This window comes from Corylus avellana, chromosome 3 (assembly GCF_965113065.1).
Source record: "Corylus avellana chromosome 3, dhCorAvel1.hap1.2, whole genome shotgun sequence".
Taxonomy (NCBI): Eukaryota; Viridiplantae; Streptophyta; class Magnoliopsida; order Fagales; family Betulaceae; genus Corylus; species Corylus avellana.
In genome coordinates this window covers 9,090,497-9,113,353 of record NC_142492.1, presented here as the reverse complement: position 1 = coordinate 9,113,353, position 22,857 = coordinate 9,090,497, and the positions used below count along the sequence as shown (strand labels likewise).

Sequence of the window (22,857 nt, the reverse complement as noted above, 5' to 3'; positions counted from 1 at the left end):
TTTATTCAAAGATCATTATTCTGTCACGTATCTTATTACTAATAAAATAATAAATATTTATTATCTTACTAATCATGGGGACACATAGTAGAACAATAACTATTAAATAAAAAATATACAGCTTGAATTCAAAATTTCAAAAACTAAAATTTTCTAAGAATTTTAATAATTCTAAATCCGAGTAGGGGCTGCTTTGTTTCCCACATGAGACAAGGTAGCCGACAGAAACCAACATATAATAATAATAATAATAATAATAATAATTAATTATTATTATTATTATTATTATTATTAGTATTATATTCGTTCTTTCCCTCTCCATCCCAAACAAAATGTCAAAAGCTGGCGTATTAGAGCATTCCCAGCAGACTCCCTATAAGGGAGTCTGTTCCCTATGTGTAGGGAATATGTCGAAAAAATCACAAAAAATGTCCCACAGCAGATTCCCTAAATAAGCCTCAACCATGAGGATCGCTACAGTAGAACCCAAAGTATAGGGTTCTACTATTACAATCCTTATGATTATTAAATTAAAAAAAAACATTTCTCTCTCTTCTTTACACTCTCCTCTCTCCTCTCTCCTCTTACAATTCTCTCTCCTCTCTCCTCTCATATATATAATATAATTAAAAAAATAAATATTTTAATGATATAGGGAATGATTAAGGGAAGCTATTGTGGCGTATTTTGACATAAGGAAGCAAAAAGTAGTTTGGATCCTTAAATATAGGAAAAATGACGAGGAAGCTGCTAGAAATGCTCTTATTGAGTACTTCTAAATACTTTATTCATATATGGTATGAGGTGGGACAGACAATAGTATTTAGAATTATTAAAAGGAAAAGAGTTATATTATATATTACATCTTCGAACTATTGGACGATATGATAGTATATTGGACAATATGAATCATATGATAGTATTTATTAGTTATTGTTAAAAAAAAAAAAAAAAAAAAAATATCCAAAGATAGTTAGATTCTAGGGTCACATCAACTCAATAGATCATGAAAATAAGATAAGTGTAGTAAATGGCAATTCTCAAGCAAAAGTGGTTGAGTAATGGTAAATACTTTACTCATCTCATTCAGATAATGTGACAATACTCATTTAAGATAAAGGTATAAGTTTCAATTTGGGTTGGATCGGCGCGTCAATCAACGGAGGTTTTTGGAATTGATTTGTTATATTATATACTTGCTTAGAAAAACTAAGGAAACTGTTATCCAAATATAACATAGAGAGATGTCATTATTGGAAACCGATCATGATCTCCATTTTACCAAGAAAAAATAGATGTCATTATCTTTCTTCCGTAAGATTTAGAGTTGAGAAAGAGAGAGAGAGATGGATTTCTTGAGCTTTGTAATTGGCCTTTGCCTCACCTGGATCTTAATCCAAGTTGCTTTCTCTATGATTCCAAGTAGGAAGTGGAAGGCAAATCACAAAAAGCTTCCACCTGGTCCAAAACCTTTTCCGGTCATGGGAAACCTCTTGGAACTCGATGATCAACCCCACAGGTCCCTAACCAGGCTTGCCAAGGCTCATGGCCCCATAATGAGCCTAAAACTTGGACGAGTAACAACAATAGTCATCTCTTCAGCAGACATAGCCAAAGAAGTCCTCCAAACACATGACCAAATCTTGTCGAACCGAACCATCCCGGACGCACTCCGAGCCCACGGGCACGACATGTTCGGCTTGCCGTGGATCACCGTTTCAAGCAAGTGGAGAAACCTTCGCAAAATATGCAACGGTCAACTATTCTCCAACGCAGCACTTGACGCCAACCAAGATATCCGGCGGAAGAAAGTGCAAGAGCTCCTCGCCGAGACTCGTCAAAGCTGCCTAGCCGGTGAGGCTGTGGAAGTTGGGAGAGCCGCTTTCAAGACTACGCTTAATATGTTATCAAACACCATTCTTTCGGTTGATTTGGCGGACCCGAATTCTGACGCGGCTAGAAAGTTCAAGGAGATCGTGTGGAATATCGTGGAAGAGGTAGGGAAACTCAACATAGCAGATTATTTTCCTTTGCTTCAGAAGTTGGACCCTCAAGGGATAAGGCGGCGCATGACAGTTAACTTCGGGAAGATGATAGACCTCTTTTCCCGCATGATTAACGAACGTTTGCAGTTGAGAAAAGTGTCTGGTTTTGTCCCGAACAATGACATGTTAGATACCCTTCTCAACATCAGCGAAGAAAACATTGAACAGATGGACAAGACGACGATGGAACATTTCTTCTTGGTTAGTATTATTACTCTCTATTCATTTTGAATATATTTCATACAAAATGGGGGAAAGGAACTCAAACAATTTATTAGTCTCTACAAAATTATAAATATTTTTTAAACACGTGAAAAATACTTTTTTTTTTTAGTATAAATTGTTAAAAAGACACTTCTCACATGTAATTAATACATAACTTTATTTTAGATACTGATTTGTTTAAAAACAAATTGTATATTAACTATGATTATGATGAAAGGAGACCATCAAAGAAATGATCAGATAAATTAGTTGAGCCCATAAAGTCCCTGAATGGCTCCCAACAATTGCACCGAAGTCCCATAAATTTGGGCGACTTGGCTTTCAAAACAGCCACTTGGGCAACAGTGACTTCTTTTTGTTAGGGGTGTCAACCCGATCCGGTTTTCCGGTTTTTGGCTAAAATCGAAACCGGAACCGGGGTACCCCGGTTCTCAATTTTGAGAAACCGGAATCGGAACCGGGGTCCCGGTTACCGGCCGGTTCCGGTATTACCCGGTCCGGTAACCGGTTTTTTTAAAAAATTGATTTTTGGGCTTATTTTAGGTATTGGGTCTAAAATAAGCTTCTTTTTTTTTTTTATAGGTTGGCCCATTTTTTAAAAAATCTATTAGTTTCTTTGTCTAAATTAAAAGGACTTTGTTAATAATTAAAAAATAAACCTTAAAAAGTCCAAAAATCCTAAAAAATCATTGTTTTTCCCTATTTGGGCCTTAGAAATAAAAATTTAATTTTTTAAAATACCCTAAACCTAAACCTAAGTGTAAAAAATATTAATATATATATATATATATATATATATATATTAGTATATAAATATAATAATATATAAATATTATTAAATAAAATGGAAACCCGGTTCCGGTATTCCCGGTAAAAACCGGGTACCAAAAACCGGTACCGGAACCGGGGTACCCGGTTTTTAGATTTTTCAAACCGGAACCGGAACCGGGACCCCGGTTTCCCGGTTTCCCGGTTTTCCGGTTCCGGTTCCGGTTCCCCGGTATTTTTTGACACCCCTACTTTTTGTTGTTGTGTGATGTTTTAGCCGGCTAGGAATTTGTCCCATCTTTTCTGTCTGCTATTCTAGAATCAAATTTCACTCAATTTCAACTTTGACTTCTTATAGGTTTATTTTTGTAGTCAATATTTGAGTCAGTCTAGGCGGCTGCCAAAACTCGTTTTTGGATTCAAAACTATAACTTAGGAGTGGAAGGTTAACCCTTTAAGAATAGTATCATTCTAAAGGGATTCGGTTATCCTAAATTTGGTACTAATGCCTCAAATTCGGCTATTTATAATTCCCTTGTAACCTCTTTCCTCTTCAGTTAAAAAAAAAAAAAATGGCAGGCGCTTGGTTGACTCAATTTGGCAGCCGAAAATCTCTACTCTCAATATTTAGGCAGTAATTCCTATGCTCAAGTATAAGAATTACCCATCTTCTGCCTTTTCTTCTTTTAATGCAGGTTTTACTATAAATAGAGGCAATTTTTAACATCATATTTTGACAAAAAAATAAATAACTTCTGGTTGTTATTACTTAGGATCTATTTGCTGCTGGCACTGATACAACATCAGCCACATTGGAATGGGCAATGACAGAGCTACTTCGGAACCCAGAGGCACTATCAAAAGCCAAAACAGAGTTGCAACAAGTAATTGGTGAAGGTCACCCGGTTGAGGAATCGGATATTACTCGTTTACCTTACTTACAAGCAGTAGTGAAAGAAACATTCCGGTTGCATCCGACAGTTCCTTTGTTACTCCCTAGAAAAGCTGAAGAAGATGTAGAAATCAATGGTTATATTATCCCAAAGGGTGCACAAGTGTTAGTGAATGCATGGGCTATAGGCCGAGACCCGAGATTTTGGGAGAATGCAAATTCATTTATACCGGAGAGGTTCTTGGGGTCGGAAATTGATGTTAAAGGCCGAAACTTTGAGATTATACCCTTTGGTAGTGGAAGGAGAATATGTCCTGGTCTGCCATTGGCAATACGAGTGTTGCACTCGATGTTAGGTTCTCTTATCCACACCTTTGATTGGAAGCTTGAAGATGGGGTTAAACGTGAGGACATGAACATGGAAGAAAAGTTTGGCATAACTTTACATCTTGCACATCCTCTAAGAGCTGTCCCTATTCCAGTCTAAAATAGGCTGAAGAATTTACTTTGTTGTAGCTTAAAAGAAGAAAATATGCATATCTCAAAAAAGGAAAAAAAAAAAAAAAAAACATTTTGTATTAGCATATGTTTGGTGTATTGTACTTTAATTTTTTATTGAATAACAAATAGGGCTTGTGATTTTGATCATGACTTCAAATATAGCCGAGGTTGGAGGTTGTAAAAGAAGGAAGACTTGCTTTTGGCCAGTTTAGTACTACACCCAGAGCTTAATTGGCCAATATTTATTCTATTGTATGTATGTGTATGCATGTGATAGTACTGTGATTTTAAGTCGAGAATGGTTGGGGCTGATAGAATTCATAAAGAAATAGAAATAGAAATAAATTACGGAAATAAAATAAATGAGAGACAGATTTTAACGTGGTTCGGTCAACGACCTACATCCACAGATAAAGCCCATAGGGCTACATTAAGCTCTTATTGAATAATTGTTTACAATACAGAATGCTCTATTTATAGAGCTTACACATAAATGCAATCTTAATCAAATCCCCTAATTTATGGTGATCAAATCATAATCAAATCCCTAAATTAGGCTAATCTAATCTTCATCAATCATAATCAAATCCCTAACTTTAGGGTCATTCAAATATACTCTAACATCCTCCCTCAAACTCAAGGTGGAAGATCCTTAAACCTTGAGTTTGAACTTTTTTTTTCTTTTTTTTTGAGATAGCAAAATAATACAAAAGATCGCCATCTATTGGCCAAAAAAGAGAGCTAACTTTGGGCTAAAATGAGAGCTAACTGTAGGTTAAAGTGTGCTTGGGTTTCAAACAATACCACATAGCCAAATAGAAGAAGAGCCAATTTTGGGCTGAAGTGAGAGCCAACTATGGGCTAAAATGGCCTGGGTTTTAAACAATACCACAAAGCCGAGCAAAAATAGGCCAATTATGGGCCAATGGATGGGCAACTTGGCCTCTTTTGATGGGCAACTTGGCCTTTTTTTTTTTTGATGGGCAACTTAGCCTCTATTGATTTTTTTTTTTTTTTTCAATCATTTTCATTTCTTTTTTTTTTGTTTTGGGTTTGTTTTCTCTCACGCATTGCATCAGCAACATACAATTTCTTTTGATATACAATAATAGAATGAACAATCTGCTACTAAATCAATCAATAAAAATTCACCCAATTGCCCCATCGATTTGTGGATGCTCTTTGAATCCCTCATTGCCTTCAAGATGTCGATCTTTGCAAAAAATTCTCACTGCATCACCCGCCAAAGGCTCATTGTCACACTTGCTGTGTGGGTTGTTTAGGCTGGAACACGATCTTGTAGAGAACAAGCAAAGCCAAAGGGTCAAAGAAGAACTGGATGTAAATCAAACTAACTTCACCTTGAAAATTTGTGAGCACCGCAAGAGAAGAATTATGATAGGCAAAAAGAAATGAAATCCACAGGATAGTTAGGATCGAATTTTGGCGTTAGCCAACATCTCTGATACCATGATAGAATTCATAAAGAAATAGAAATAGAAATAAATTACGGAAATAAAATAAATGAGAGACAGATTTTAACGTGGTTCGGTCAACGACCTACATCCACAGATAAAGCCCATAGGGATACATTAAGCTCTTATTGAATAATTGTTTACAATACAGAATGCTCTATTTATAGAGCTTACACATAAATGTAATCTTAATCAAATCCCCTAATTTAGGGTGATCAAATCATAATCAAATCCCTAAATTAGGCTAATCTAATCTTCATCAATCATAATCAAATCCCTAACTTTAGGGTCATTCAAATATACTCTAACAGGGGCATCGTATTTGTTTAATTATGTTATTGTTTAATCATCTCTCACACCGATCGATGGTAATTTGTGGTAATTTAATCTCATCAAATAATCATCAAAATCCTAAATATAACTAATCCAATCCTCATCAAATTTCTAAATTCAAGTTCCAATACATCCAATCTGATTATCACACAAAACATATTCTTTTCTAAACAAAAAAAATAAAAATAAAAAATAAAAAACACAAAATAAAAGACAAAAATGTAAACTTGACAAACAATATTGTCTCTGTCACTGTGAATTGTGAAAAGATGAGTGCACTCCCTGGTTTGTCGCACTGCTGCGCTACCGGCACTCTTCCGACAATCTTCTAAAATGGGCCCAATAGCATGGCACGTGAGTAAGTCGGCAACAAAGACCAAATACATGTTGCATGGTCTCAAACGCCTAATACAACGAGCTGACAGTGATCGAGTCCAAAATCCAATAAAATAAATTAATTAATTAAGTCCCACATGATGGACTTCAATCTCATGTCCAACATATTGTTTGATTTGTTCTCTATGATTTTTCAAGAAACAATAATAGAGATTGTCATAACAGTTAAAAAAAAAAAAAAAAAAAAAAAAAAAACTTTGGTGATGTTTGACAACTCGTTTAAATTTTTGTTCTTACCCAAATTTTAAATAGGTTCTATATTACTTTACGGTAGAAGTTAACTTTTTGAGTAATGATAGAGGTTACGCGGCGTGCGTGAACAGTAACGCACGCCGCTGACGTGGCATGTGCCACGTCGTAACCACTATTTAAAAAAAAAAAAAAAAAAAAAAAAATTTCAAAACCAAGCTTCAAAACCAATCCCGCGATACCCATATTTCATTTCCCCCCATTTTCTTCCCAAACCCATTTTCTCCCCCCAACCGGCACATTGGTTCTCCCCCACCGGCGCCGGCGTGACTCCTCCCTCCCACCGTGCGTCTCCCCACCGTCACCGCCGCCAACGAACCCGTCTATCAGCTCCCGCCGGTTCTAGTTCTCCCCCACGAGACTTTTCTTCCCAAACCCCTTTTCTTGTGGCAACGAACCTGTCTTTCGGGTGTTTCACATTTTGACAAAAAAAAAAAATTCTTTGGAGTTTAGCTGGGCTGTTCGTGATGTGAGGGTGGTGAGCTCCACTAGCGGGGCGACGCAGGCGTCCCCGAAGACGTCGCTGCAGAGCTGGATGAAACAGATAAGGCGAGGATTCATAAAACTATACATGGATTTTTGTTTGTATGTTTTTCTCTGCACAAAACATGAATTTATAGCCCAGCTTCTCTCTGCACCCAACACCACAATCTTTGGGTTTTCCATTTTTTGTGTGTTTTTAGCTCAAATCTCTGTTTTAGTAATGAACTCTAGTCTCTTGCCTGCTATGCACACCTTGTGTTCGGCAAAATGCCTAACCGACATTTTTGAGATATGAATTTCAATTTATGTTTTAAAATGCTCTTGCTAAATACCTATGTGTTTAGTGGTGCAGGGGACTTAGCCGGATTTGTTATTCTGGTTAATATTTGGAGGGTTTTTCTTCTACTAATGCTATCCCTAGCCATTAGTATAGCTTGAGCCACTGTTTTCAACTTTCCATCTGATCCCATAGGCTGGTGTTAAGGTTTAAACTCTGAGATTCCTTTTCCCCAAAAGCCAAATTTGCTAATGCTTCAAATTGACTTTATGGTCTTAGAAACTAATTGTAGAGCTGATGTTGTAAACTGTCCTCTTATTAGAGCTTGAATGGTATGTAAGGAAAGCCCCTGTTTTTTTCAACGACTTAGACGTCAATTTTAATCCATGGCCAAAGAGTTCCCTGCTTCTTGCTTTGTGGCCTGTATAGTAGAGTAAATTAAAGTAGATTCACATGGTATCCTTTCCTCAATCAAATTACATGCTGAGTATTTTCACTCAATACCTTGTGCTATTTTGCTTTCTTGGAGACATGATTGTCAATCCCTCTTGCTAACACAAAAACTTCATGACTATTGAGAATGGTTTTGGGTTTAGTAATATTTGATTTTGTTGTTTCTATGCGATTATAAGAATGCTGTTTTTTTTTTATTATGCGACTGAATTTGTTGTTGTCCTAAACTGTGAAAAAACTGAAAAATCCCTAGACTGTTGATGGTTGGAGATGATGTAATCACTGTATTTTTGGGTTATGACATTACCATTGAAATTTATAGACCATAGGATGAATCCATCAGAAAAATTCTTCAATTCTTGATGAAGATGGCAGATTTGGTGTAAATACTGAAAACCTGCAGATGAAAATTAGCAACAAGAAATCAAGATAGAAAGAAATAAAAGCAAGATGATATAAAATGGACGAGGTCAAGAGTTAAAGAGAACAATCTTGTGGCAAACTGAACAAAATCTAAAAGACTCAGTTGACCACATTGAATCAATGCCATCTAACAATTTATCTCAAGTCACATCTCTAAATGATGTATTTCAAACACTTCCTACTTCACATCCCTTTTCCTTAGTCCATATAAAACTCTTCCCTATTTGCTAGACATCTCATTTTTCTTGAAGAAATATGTCTTGCTGCCTATCTCTGGAATTTTTATGAATTGTTTTATTCTATAGTTTAGAACATTGGTCTTGTAAATGGAAGAAGTTAGAACCAGTGTGCAGAACCATTGTGTATTTTACTGGTAATTCTTTGCAACACATAAATATGAACAAATGCATAATATTCACTGTACTTTTTATATTTTCTTTCCAGGTTCCGTCATATATATCTCGATCTTTGGCTGGCAGCTATGACAATGAAGCTGTAGCTATATTTGCTTGATCTTTACTTTTTACCTCTATATAAAGGTTAGTTTTTGTTAGAATATTCCTATCTAAAAACTTCAATTTTTGAAAACTAGTTACAAAGTTAGATTTTTTGTGAATTTTTTTTAAAAGTTTTGTACTTCTATTTGCAACTTAAGAAAAGCTGTTACTGGACTTGCAGCCTATTATGCTATCTTGTCTATGACCTCATAAAAAGACTAGGAGCTTTGTAGGTTTCTCTGCTGGAAGAGCCAAGAGGACTAGAGGAGAGCAAAATGGAACAAAAATATTATTTGGGGGGACAAATATAATATTTTAGAGGGACAAACTTGAAAAAACCATATACGTTGGGGGAAATTTTAAAAACTAATGTCCCCCCAAAGCAACAAGTAAGTTCGCCCATGAATTTTACTAATAAAAGAAAAGGCCAAGGTGGAGTCTCTAAATTCTAGTGCTTTGATCAGAAGAAAGGATTTTCGCTGGTTTCAAACACAAGCCCATGCAGCCTACCAAAAAAATTAAAACTTAATAATTTTGCTTGAAACATCAACAATGTTTAGAAGGCAGCTGTTTTGACACAGTGGTATCAAAGCAGTTGGAAGAACCTGAAGAAGAAAGTGAATGAGTGGAAGAAAGAGAATGAAAAGCCTGACTAACAAAGAACCGGTCACAGAACTAAGATTGACTTGTTACAGAATTAAACAAAAACAGAAATTAAGACTATTCCAATGGGTTTTTGCGATAACTACATGCTTAGAAAAATAAAAAAAAATCTTGAACAAGTGAGTAAAGGAGAAAGGTGGAAGAATAAAGGTAAATCATTGGATTTAAATATATGTTGTTTGTGCAGAAAGTTTTATTGAAAAGATGCATACTTGGTGAGACCCATTCAAAGAATCTTCTAGTTTGTGTTCTCAAGAAATTAGGACTAAAAATCTAATAAGATGTAACAAAAATGGTGGAGGTGGGGAAAGCGGTAGAGTGGTTTGGTGGTGCTTGATGTAATGTGGCAGAGGTGGTCGACACTGGTCAAATATATGATTTGTAAAAGTTCACGAACATAATTTAAAGTAAGAATAATTTTTAAAATCACAAAATCTGATAATCAGGATTGCCAAAATCCCTTCTTTTGTTAATGCATAATGGATTTGGTGAATGAAAAGAGAATGAGATTTTTTATTTTGGGGGCTTTGTTTAATTGGTTTGGTGTTAATTTTCAGTATTTGATATATTTAAAACGTAAATCAACATGTACTTGGGTTCTTGTATTCTGATTTTTTATTTTTTTATTTTTATTTATTCATAATCTATGTTTGTGACGGAAAGCATGGTGATGATGCTTTACTTATTTTGATTTTCCTTGTTGACGCCTTTAATCAAATTTATTTTTGGTTTCGACATTATGCATAATCAGTTTGTTTGCGTCCTATAGGAGAGCTACAATGGAAGGATTGGCACTTTGGTTGGCACTATTGCTCCTTTAGTGTCAGATTCAATACCCTTTTTATAGGCTTGGATACATTTTCATGGGTGGCTTATAATTTGCTTGGAGAAGCTCATTATTTTGTCTCTAAACGGGTTGAAATAATTCTTTGTTATTTTCTTAAAATCTTAGTGAGTATGTTATAACTTGATTGATGAAGGTTGCTACTTTTCTTACATGTTTATACAAATACTTTTCTGTTTTGGAATATTCTGTGTAGATTATAATTTACTTGAAGAAGTGAAGAGGGTTGCAGAATCTGCGGAATGCTCATTTTAAGTCATTGTGTCGCCTTAACAACCACAAATTATAATAATGTTTTTTTAGATAGTTTCTGACTTTAGTGAGGGGTTATTATTCTTGTTTGTTATGCAAATCCTTGATATTGCAAAATTCAGATTTAGGAGGGCATGCTTGTGTATTCTTTGGAATTCTGTTAGGAATCCTGTATTTGTGTGATCTGCTGTGTCAATGTTTATGATTTCAACTGCCAGAAGTAATTGTATTTCATAGTATGGGCTTTTTAATCTTTTTAGATAAAACTACATCTTTGACCAGCTTTTGTTGTATTGCGTAACTGTATTAAGTCGAAGAGATAGAGCAAGTAGTGTGTGGCTTGATCTAGTGTTTTTTTTTTCCTATGATTTTAGTTAAGCAAGACTACTATGCACTGGATGATTTACTTCATTAATTGACAGTGTTTAGAGTTGTCGTGTTGATATGATTATGCATTAGAAGGGGGGATGTTAGATTGCAAATTGAGTTTCTCATCTTAGTTACTTCTTAAATCCTCATAGGGGAATCCATTCACTGAAGCCATGGTTGGCTTGGTTGTGATAAAGCTTTTAATTTTGGCTGGCCTTTAGTTTTACTGAACCATTTTCGTTTCGTGGATTTTCTTTTTTAACGTTCTACTTTACATATTTTTATTATTGAGGATGCTAAGTTCTTGAATGATGCTTCTATTATTGTAGGTTTTCTCCACGACAGTTGACAACCAAACTCAGGTGAGGATCAAGGTACTACAGGGCGAGCGTGGAATGGCTGATGACAACAAGCTTCTTGGAGAGTTTGAGCTGTTGGCATTCCGCCTTTTCATATAGCCTAGAAGCAAAGTTTTCTTTTTAATCGAAAGTAGTTTCATTGTGTAATACTCTTTGTATATATGTGTATGTGATTGGGGTAAATGTTTTGTATTAGTACCTAGACTAGTCTTTTGTATTAAGAAAAGTTCTAGCTAGTGAATTTTTTTACTTGTGGCATCTCAACAGAATATTGTCAAAAGTCCTACTGTCAAATTCAAGTACACGATATATTGTCAAAATTACAATTTAGGTTTTGCTTTGGAAATACATTGAATATGGGTAAGCATTACTGTGTTTGAAATGTATCCAACAAGTGAGTTGTGCTTCAGTTTCTAGGAAGCAAGAGCTCCTGGAGCGTGAATTTACTTGATGAAACCTTCTTCTCATTCCACAATCTTTCCATCACCCAATATGTATTGACAGTATTGTGCTAAGAGACTGCCTTCTAGTCATGTTAAGTCATGAAAATTAAAATTTCTGCATGCATACAAGAAAAAATCTACTTTCTTTGTGCAACATGAACTCATAATTGAGATCCAAAAATCACCCCTTTTTCCCTTTAAAGAAATGCATACTATTTTCATAAAATAATATACTATTTATGGCCAATAAACTTTAGAATTCTGATCCTATGCAAAAATTTTGGTCATATTGTTTCTAATTTACCCTCAACAACTCTTGGAAGACGATTGTATATTCTTCTCAAAATAAGCAATTACATCAAAGAGGGGTGAACGGATTCTTTCACTAACAAACAACGATACAATCAAATTTAAGTGAAAAATTAAAAGAGCAACAATAGTCCCTCCTTGTATGGCCACACTCTGAATTGCTTCAACATCTCGGTATGCCTCCTGATCATACACATCAAACAATTAGAGATCAATGCTCACACAAATGTAATTTTTGCTATTTGATAATGCGGACATAATCTATTCATATGTACAAGCTAATTAAAAAACACCAACTAGCACAACACTAGAGTCTCAATTCATCTTTAGTATCATTATGCAAAATATACATAAGCATTACAAACATGCATAGATTCTGCAAAAACAAACTTAGAAATATTACGTCTGAACACCACATAAGTCGGGATTTGGCCCCAATTCAGTCGTATGGTACCCACTAGAAACATTTTCATCTAGGCTCCAAAAAAAAAAAAACTTATTTCTAAGAAACATCACAGAGACATTCATCATCATATTGAGAAATGCAAACAAATGCAATAATATCTATATATAACCGTCTTAGTTGATAGAGTAACCAAAGAAGGTACACTAGAAAAATCTAATACAATACCTTGTTTGGCCAACCTGCAAACAAATTTGCATCCATACATGTCAAACCAATAAAACACTAAAACACTTTATTTCCTTACTGGGGGGGTAAGGAAATAAATTCAAGGGGCTACCTTCGATTTTGATCAAAAGTAAACAATTATGATGGACTGTACATGACACACCACATTTCTATTGAATCAAGTATCATATTTAGAAGTGCTGCATGTTTTAGTAAGCATTAACAATACACAAACGTTCAAAATTTTCTACCATCTTTTTTTGTTTTGTTTTTGTTTGTGTATTCTTTAATGATTTTGAGCATCCAAAGCAAGGTACAATGAAGTAAACCATCACTAACCCCAAACAAAACATAGTTCTAATACCAGGTAGCTTTACGGAAACTATCTCAACAAAAGAAAAGTCAAGTCCACTTGCAACTGCACGGGCTAAAAATATTAAAATCAAAGCACAATACTAATCTGTTTGATCTTTTCCCTTATTATTTTTTAAAGAGACAGCTTATTTTTAGAAGTAAATACAACACGACAAAGATCTAAAAGAGCATACTAGAATTCAACAAAAACTAGCCTTTAAACAAGAGCAAACCTGAAAGAAATAACATTTTTGCAAACAAAAATAAATATGGTGAACAGAGAGAATGACTCAAATAGCATTAGGGTGAGCCGCTTACCATGCAAAAGTATGCTATGGCATTCAAAGTGGCATAGAAGAGGGATCCCGTATTCAGTGTCTTGAAGAACATATTTGTAGTCAGCAACAATCCCTGTAGAAACTCCAACAAAACATCAGTGGGAAAACATTAACCAGCCAAGTATACCCTACCATTTTTATAAAAAAAAAAAACTTTTTTTTTTTTTTTTTGTTTTTCTGTAAAACAAATCAGAATGCCAAAACTATTCATTGGAAAACTATGCCTTATTATTTTTTTTAAAGAGACAGCTTCTTTTTAGAAGTAAATACAACGCCACAAAAATCTAAAAGAGCATACTGGAATTTAACAAAAACTAACCTTTATATAGAGGTAAAAAGTAAAGATCAAGCAAATATAGCTACAGCTTCATTGTCATAGCTGCCAGCCAAAGATCGAGATATATATGACGGAACCTGGAAAGAAAATATAAAAAGTACAGTGAATATTATGCATTTGTTCATATTTATGTGTTGCAAAGAATTACCAGTAAAATACACAATGGTTCTGCACACTGGTTCTAACTTCTTCCATTTACAAGACCAATGTTCTAAACTATAGAATAAAACAATTCATAAAAATTCCAGAGATAGGCAGCAAGACATATTTCTTCAAGAAAAATGAGATGTCTAGCAAATAGGGAAGAGTTTTATATGGACTAAGGAAAAGGGATGTGAAGTAGGAAGTGTTTGAAATACATCATTTAGAGATGTGACTTGAGATAAATTGTTAGATGGCATTGATTCAATGTGGTCAACTGAGTCTTTTAGATTTTGTTCAGTTTGCCACAAGATTGTTCTCTTTAACTCTTGACCTCGTCCATTTTATATCATCTTGCTTTTATTTCTTTCTATCTTGATTTCTTGTTGCTAATTTTCATCTGCAGGTTTTCAGTATTTACACCAAATCTGCCATCTTCATCAAGAATTGAAGAATTTTTCTGATGGATTCATCCTATGGTCTATAAATTTCAATGGTAATGTCATAACCCAAAAATACAGTGATTACATCATCTCCAACCATCAACAGTCTAGGGATTTTTCAGTTTTTTCACAGTTTAGGACAACAACAAATTCAGTCGCATAATAAAAAAAAAACAGCATTCTTATAATCGCATAGAAACAACAAAATCAAATATTACTAAACCCAAAACCATTCTCAATAGTCATGAAGTTTTTGTGTTAGCAAGAGGGATTGACAATCATGTCTCCAAGAAAGCAAAATAGCACAAGGTATTGAGTGAAAATACTCAGCATGTAATTTGATTGAGGAAAGGATACCATGTGATCTACTTTAATTTACTCTACTATACAGGCCACAAAGCAAGAAGCAGGGAACTCTTTGGCCATGGATTAAAACTGACGTCTAAGTCGTTGAAAAAAACAGGGGCTTTCCTTACATACCATTCAAGCTCTAATAAGAGGACAGTTTACAACATCAGCTCTACAATTAGTTTCTAAGACCATAAAGTCAATTTGAAGCATTAGCAAATTTGGCTTTTGGGGAAAAGGAATCTCAGAGTTTAAACCTTAACACCAGCCTATGGGATCAGATGGAAAGTTGAAAACAGTGGCTCAAGCTATACTAATGGCTAGGGATAGCATTAGTAGAAGAAAAACCCTCCAAATATTAACCAGAATAACAAATCCGGCTAAGTCCCCTGCACCACTAAACACATAGGTATTTAGCAAGAGCATTTTAAAACATAAATTGAAATTCATATCTCAAAAATGTCGGTTAGGCATTTTGCCGAACACAAGGTGTGCATAGCAGGCAAGAGACTAGAGTTCATTACTAAAACAGAGATTTGAGCTAAAAACACACAAAAAATGGAAAACCCAAAGATTGTGGTGTTGGGTGCAGAGAGAAGCTGGGCTATAAATTCATGTTTTGTGCAGAGAAAAACATACAAACAAAAATCCATGTATAGTTTTATGAATCCTCGCCTTATCTGTTTCATCCAGCTCTGCAGCGACGTCTTCGGGGACGCCTGCGTCGCCCCGCTAGTGGAGCTCACCACCCTCACATCACGAACAGCCCAGCTAAACTCCAAAGAATTTTTTTTTTTTGTCAAAATGTGAAACACCCGAAAGACAGGTTCGTTGCCACAAGAAAAGGGGTTTGGGAAGAAAAGTCTCGTGGGGGAGAACTAGAACCGGCGGGAGCTGATAGACGGGTTCGTTGGCGGCGGTGACGGTGGGGAGACGCACGGTGGGAGGGAGGAGTCACGCCGGCGCCGGTGGGGGAGAACCAATGTGCCGGTTGGGGGGAGAAAATGGGTTTGGGAAGAAAATGGGGGGAAATGAAATATGGGTATCGCGGGATTGGTTTTGAAGCTTGGTTTTGAAATTTTTTTTTTTTTTTTTTTTTAAATAGTGGTTACGACGTGGCACATGCCACGTCAGCGGCGTGCGTTACTGTTCACGCACGCCGCGTAACCTCTATCATTACTCTAACTTTTTTCATGGAGGAAGGGGGGACTGGCTGTGGCCAGGGACCCCCAAAATGACAAGAAAAAAAAAAAATTTAAGGTAAAAAAAAAAAAAAATTATGGTTAATTTTTATTTATTTTTGGCTAATGGCTCCTACCAGCGAAATTTTTTAGCCATGGGCCCCTGCCCATCTTCAGAGCTGGCTCAATCCCTGCAACCCATGATCAACACGAGGTCATTAAATATTCTTAGCTATCTCTATCTCTATATATATAAACACACACACACATATATTGGCCAGCTCATCCAGTAATTTTCCTTATGATAGTGAAAATTCTAGTAACTCTAGTTCACTGGACATCAGCTTTGGCTGTAAAGATAGCTATTGTAAAACAGTCAATGTTTTTATCAAACAAGAAGAACAAGAAGTGTTATTAATCGAGTTAATTAGTAAAGTTGAAAACCCTGAGTTAAAATTTAAATATTTAAAAAAATTAAGAAATCTTTTAATGAAAGAGGAAAACAGTAAAATAAGCAAGCCACAATAAGTCTTAGTTCACTACTAGAAAATTTTAATAAAAGTAAAAAAGAAGTAACGATTCAAGACTTACAATTTGAAGTAAATCATATCAAAACAGAGGTCAAAATGTTAAAAGACGAAAAGAGAATAGACAGTAGCAGAATAAAATGAGAAGCACAAGTAACCAGATACTCGGGCAATGAAAAGAACAAATAGACACTTCACACTTATGGCTCTAATACTAGAATTTACTAATAACGATATTGAGCAGTAGAAATATGAACAGATTGATGATTGGAGTAAACAAAAATTGTGATAGTATATAAGCACAAACGATTTGGATGCAAAATATACTGGAAAATGATTGTTAAAATAACTAGAGAATACTAGAGAATATAGGGATAAACTAAATATTATATTTCTGTGTGTATTAAACTGTATACAAAGGAGGCCTATTTATAGTTGAATAATGCCATATAAAATAGAAAAATACAATCACGAAATTAATGTACAATATTGCAAAATAATATCAATATCTATATACAGGGAAAAGAGGTCAAATCAACAATTATGGTGATATCAAAATATATTCAGAATATATTCTAGGGGAAAAGGCAGTTTACCCCCGTGAAGTTTTAGGGGTTTTTCAAGTTTAACCTCAAAGTTTAAAAATTGGCAATCTACCCCCCTGAAGTTTCAAAAATTGGCAATTTAAACCTTCCGTTTAATTTTCTGTTAAATTGGACGGAAATTTTTTAAAAAAAGCCTAAGGGTAATGATGTAATTTCATAGATTTCCGTCCATTTTGACGGAAAAATTAAACAGATGGTTTAAATTGCCAATTTTTGAAACTTCAGGGAGATAGATTGCCAATTTTTAAACTTTGGGGTTAAAATTGAAAAACTCCTGAAATTTCAGAAGGGTAAACTGCATTTTCTCCTATATTCTAACATCCCCCCTCAAACTCAAGGTGGTAATGTAGATGCCAACTTGAGTTTGGAAACAAGATCACGAAACCGTCCAGGTGGATGTGCTTTGGTGAACACATCGGCCAACTGATTAGTGGAAGCAATTGGAAAGAGACGGAGAAGTCCTTGCAAAAGATGATGGTACACAAAATGACAGTCGCTCTGAATGTGTTTAGTACGTTCATGAAATACATCATTATGCGCAATCTGAATCGCACTTCGATTGTCACAAAAGATAGGAGAACTAGAGGTCTGAGAAACACCCATATCATGTAGGAGCCAACGAAGCCAGAGGAGCTTAGAGGTGGTGTCAGCAAGTGCACGATACTTAGCTTCAGTGCTAGAGCGGGTAACAATAGATTATTTCTTGCTACATCAAGAGATGAGAGAATCACCAAGTAAGAAACAATAACCCGTGGTGGAACGACGATCAGCGGGATCACCTGCCCAATTAGCATCTGAATATACATGTAAGTCTAATGATAAGTGAGAAGAGAAATCAAACCATGAAACAAAGTGCCCTTCACATAGCGAAGGATGCGAAGAACAACCACATAGTGAACTGAGCGTGGTGCAGTCATAAGCTGACTAACAAGATGAACCGCATAGGCAAGATCCAGCCGTGTCACAGTAAGATAGATAAGACTTCCAACTAACTGTCGATAGAGAGTGGCATCAGAAAGTAACTCACCATCAGTGGCACGAAGTTTGACAATGGTCTCAAGAGGATTATCAACAATTTTGCAATCGGTAAGGCCAGCTCGTGAGAGGAAATCTGAAGCATATTTGGCTTGAGAGAGATAGTAACTATTGCATCAGAAGACACTTCCAATCCAAGAAAGTAGCTGAGAAAACCCAAATCCTTCATCTCAAATTGTTGACTCAAAAACTGTTGAAGGTTACGAATACCGACAGTATCATCTCCAGTAATAATCATATCATCAACATATAGTAAGAGTAGAATGAGACCAACATCAGATCGCCGGACAAAAAGAGCAGAGTCATAGGGGCTAGAAACAAGCCCAATTTGCGCAATAGTGGAACTGAATTTGGCAAGACAAGCCCGTAGAGCCTGTTTCAGACCATACAATGCCCGATGAAGTCGGCAAACCTTGTAGGGTGGATGATTGTACCCAGGAGGAGGCTGCATATAAACTTCTTCACTAAGATCACCATTGAGAAATGCATTTTTCACATCCATTTGAAAAAGATCCCAACAACGCACAGAAGCCACAACAAGGAGGGATCGGACAGAAGTAAGGTGAGCCATTGGCGCAAAAGACGCCTCATAATCAATACCATACTCCTTATTGAACTCCTTTGCCACATGACGTGCCTTGTATCGCTCAACAGACCCATCAGATTTTATCTTAATCTTGTATTCCCACTTGCACCCCACCGCAGTTTTGCTTGGAGGTAAATCAACTAAGTTCCAGGTATGGGTTTTGGAAAGGGCATTAAGTTCTTCAGACATAGCATTCTGCCAAAGAGGGTTAATATAAGCCTCACGAAGGGAGTGAGGTTCATGTAAAGTAGCAAGAGCAGAATAACAGTGATAATCATGAAGATGGGAAGGAAGAGCTGTTACCCGAGTGGAACGACGAGGGATAGAGGGAGCTGGCTCAAGAGTAGATGGATCAACAAACGGGGCAGAGTCACTAGGGTCGACTGTCGGAATGTCGTCTGGAGAGCTTGTCGTCCCTGCATCAAGATCAGTAAAGTCGGGGAGCAAATCAAACGAGACATTAATGAAGACAAGAGAAGAACTATAGGGACTACGAGGAAAAGAATCCATTTCACTAAAGAACCTATGTTCCCAAAAAGTGACGTACCGCGAGATGCGGAGCCGTTTGGAAATAGGATCATGACAATGATATCCTTTGTGTTCAATGCCATACCCAAGAAAACAACATAGGCGAGAATGATGTTCTAATTTTGTGCATTCATGGGGTGGAAGAAGCACGAAACAGACACAACCAAAAATGCGGAAGGATTGGTAATCAGGATGAGAACCATACAGGAGTGCATAGGGGGACCTATTTAAGGTAGTGGGAGAGGAGACCCTATTAATGGTATAAACAACGGTAAGAATGGCTTCTCCCCAAAAGTGTTTAGGGATACAAGCAGAAAGGAGCAAAGCCCTAACAGTGTCTAAGATGTGCCTGTGTTTACGTTCAGCACGACAATTTTGCTAAGAAGTATTTGGGCATGAACAATGGGGAATAATGCCATTTTGTTTGAGGGTAGTAAGGAAGGTAGATTCACGATATTCCATGGCATTATCAGAACGAAAAATTTTAATGTTTCGAGAAAATTGAGTTTAAACCATCTATTGAAGTTCAGAATAAATTTTTGGAAATTCAGACCGATTTTGTAAAAGGTAAAGTCATGTGTATCGAGAATAATCATGCATAAAAATAACAAAATAGCGGGATCCCCCCATGGTGGGAATAGGCGCAGGGCCCCATACATCATAATGCACCAAATTAAAAGGAGCAGAAGAAATAGAGGCACTATTATTAAAAGGTAAAGCACTTTGTTTTCCAAGTTGACACGCAACACAATCAAAGGACTCAGACTCAACAGACCCTAACTAACCACTTGTAGCTAAAGAACGAATACGAGAAGTAGATGCATGTCCTAAACGAGAGTGCCATAAAGTGAGGGTGGTAGATGGAGACCGAGTGGGAGTGGCAGCAGACACAGCATGAGGAAGATGGAGTGATGAAAGCTCGAACCGACATCCAATCTTACCGGCGGTCACATTTAGCTGTCCCGTCTGTGGATCCTGCACATCATAACCTCAGTTAGAAAAGTGCAGTTCTAAGCCAAGCTCACAAAGTTGACCAACAGATAAAATATTTAACGAGAGATTAGGCACTAAGTACGTATCAGACATAGATAGTTGATGAGTAGAAATAGACCCAACGTGACTAACATCAAGATGGGAACCATTAGCAGTGTAAATGGTGGTAGATCTAGGTAACACAGATTTTGCAGAAAATATGGAAGAATTTGGTGTCATGTGATTACAACAAACAGAATCAATATACCAAGAGGAATTACCTAGTTTGGTGGACATGGCAGTATTAAGATTGGACTTAGATAAAACATGATGAATAAAAGCTTCAATTTCTAATGTGGTATTTTTGTGACCAAAAATATCAATAATAAAATTACCACTCGCAATAGAACGAATCCCGTAGGATAGGGCTATATTGAGGGTGTCGAACCTCAAGGACTGCAGGGGTTTAATTATCAAAATTAAAAGATCAAAATTAACTTAATTAAAAGAGAGTGAATTGGTTGTGTAAATTTAAAGTGCATAAAATAAACGGAAATAAAGGAAGTAAATATATGAGAGAGAGAGAGAGAGAGTAGGGTATTGACTTCACCTCTATCCGCACAACAATGGTTAATCATAATTAATCCAAGAAATTCATTCTATGCATGTTATAAATATAAATAAATAAGAAACTACCTTATTAAAGAATAAGCATAATCTATCTTCGGTTGGCACGGATCATCCACCTAACTACAAAGATGCGGTACGACCCGTCTTCCCTAGGTGTAAATTATCAAATTATTTAACAGGATACATATAATCAATGAATAAGTGTAACCCATCTTCGGTTAGCACGGATTGACATATGCAGAATTTAAATTTGAATCCAATCCGATTTTGACTCCAATTTGAGAAATTCCGAATTAATCTCTTCATTTATTTGATTAAACTTAAACATGATTGGTTAAGCTTAATCATATCTTCTAGGTCTTCTCAAAGTGTGCTTTTAAGCCCAAAATGAATGGAATTAATTGCATCTTTATTTATAACCTGAAAATACAAAAACAAAACAAAATCAAACAAATAACAATGCTAAGGAATTAACATATGCAAATTAAGGGGCTTGAATGTGCAACATTCGGCGCTTATCAATTTCAGTAGGAGAAAGAGTACTGGGTTGGGGTGCAATATCGGTGTAAGACATATCTGATGTATCAGTATGAGTAATCGCAGCAGCCTTATGACTAGGAGTTCAGTGATTCCCACGAGAAAGCCTTTTTCTACATTCACTATACCTGTGGCCATATTTTTGACAATAGTGGCACTGGATATTCCGATTGGACTAGGAAGACCCAACAGCAATAGAATTAGGAGCACGCGTATTGCGTGATGCAGTGGCCATGACCATTTTAGAGGTGTGCTACTTCATAGTGGAGAATCGGGTCTCTTCTAAAACGAGTTCACTAAGAGCACTTTCCAAGGATGGCAACGATGAGCGGTGAAGAAGAGAAGCCCGAGTATGCTCAAATTCATCTCGAATTGCCACAACTCGGCCAAGCGCATGCTATCGCGAAAAGCGATGTAATCAGAGGCATCTTTCTTATCCCTCCACTCTGGCTCACATAATGACAATTGATTCCAAAGATGAGTCATTTGTGAATAAAAATCAATAATACTCTGACCTGGTTCCTGGCACATGCGATGAAGCTTGGTCACAATCTGAAACCACTGAGCAAGATCGGTAGTGTTGTAGCGTTGAGCTAACATATCTCAAACATCTTTGGCATTGTCAAGATTGCCAAAGGTCATGTTGATGGAGATGACACAAGTGTTGGATAACCAAGAGATAATCCTGTAATGGAAGCTTCTCCACGTTCGAATGCAGGTAGTGAAACCGCAACGGGTTCCTCTTTTCCAGCAACAGGTGTAGGTTCTTCGCCAGAAACATACTCCCAAAGACAATGTCCTTTGAGCCACCTACTCATATTTTGAGACTAAGCAGGGTAATTGGATCCATCGAGGATGATGGGGATAGGTTGGGTAATATCTTTGGTGTTTGGGAGAGTGGTAGTACGAGGTACAACCATTTTTTTTTTTTGGGATATAATCCGATGTGGTTGAGTGTAGAATAGGTTTTGTGAGCCTGGCGGGTTAGGATCTGGTGAGGCTAAGTGTATGTAAGGAATATAGGCTTGTTTAAAGGCCTCAGATACGGTGTAGCAGGGTGCACTATAGGGTTGTGAGCTCAAATACAAAAATAATCAGGTGTGGCCGAGTATATTGTAATGAGGTGAGCTCAAAACAACTTACAAAGAAAGGCGGCGCGTGGTGGCTCCGGGGTGCGTGTGCTTGACACAGTTTGGTAGATCGGCAGCATCCGATCCAAAATCCAAGATTCCTGTCTGCAAACGGCTGAAGACGGCGGACCGTGGTGGCCAGAAACAGTGCGGGAGGCGATGAAAATTTCCACAGAAACTTGTGGCGGCGCGTGCAGTGTATCTGAGGCGTGTGCTTAACACAGTCTAGTAGATTGGCAACCTCCTATCAAGAATTCAAGATTCTTTTTCGCAAACGG

The 22,857-nt window shown here is 36.5% G+C and overlaps 1 protein-coding gene and 2 long non-coding RNA genes across 3 annotated transcripts; 2 read left to right on the top strand and 1 right to left on the bottom strand.

Annotated features, from left to right (window-relative positions):
• Positions 1-1,346: 1,346 nt before the first annotated feature.
• LOC132176008 (geraniol 8-hydroxylase-like) lies at positions 1,347-4,471 on the top strand. Its single transcript, XM_059588110.2, has 2 exons — positions 1,347-2,246; positions 3,812-4,471. Exons 1-2 carry the CDS (start codon positions 1,347-1,349, stop codon positions 4,415-4,417), a joined length of 1,506 nt encoding a protein of 501 aa, XP_059444093.2. The 3' UTR covers positions 4,418-4,471.
• A 2,584-nt stretch (positions 4,472-7,055) lies between these two features.
• LOC132186128 (uncharacterized) lies at positions 7,056-11,913 on the top strand. The gene is made up of 3 exons (XR_015911764.1): positions 7,056-7,433; positions 8,965-9,059; positions 11,475-11,913. It is a non-coding gene; the product is annotated as an uncharacterized LOC132186128 (long non-coding RNA).
• Positions 11,914-12,159: 246 nt separating this feature from the next.
• Positions 12,160-15,903, bottom strand: LOC132187524 (uncharacterized). Its single transcript, XR_009440834.2, has 4 exons — positions 15,524-15,903; positions 13,899-13,993; positions 13,560-13,652; positions 12,160-12,439 (listed from the first exon to the last, which is right to left on the bottom strand). It is a non-coding gene; the product is annotated as an uncharacterized LOC132187524 (long non-coding RNA).
• Positions 15,904-22,857: the final 6,954 nt, after the last annotated feature.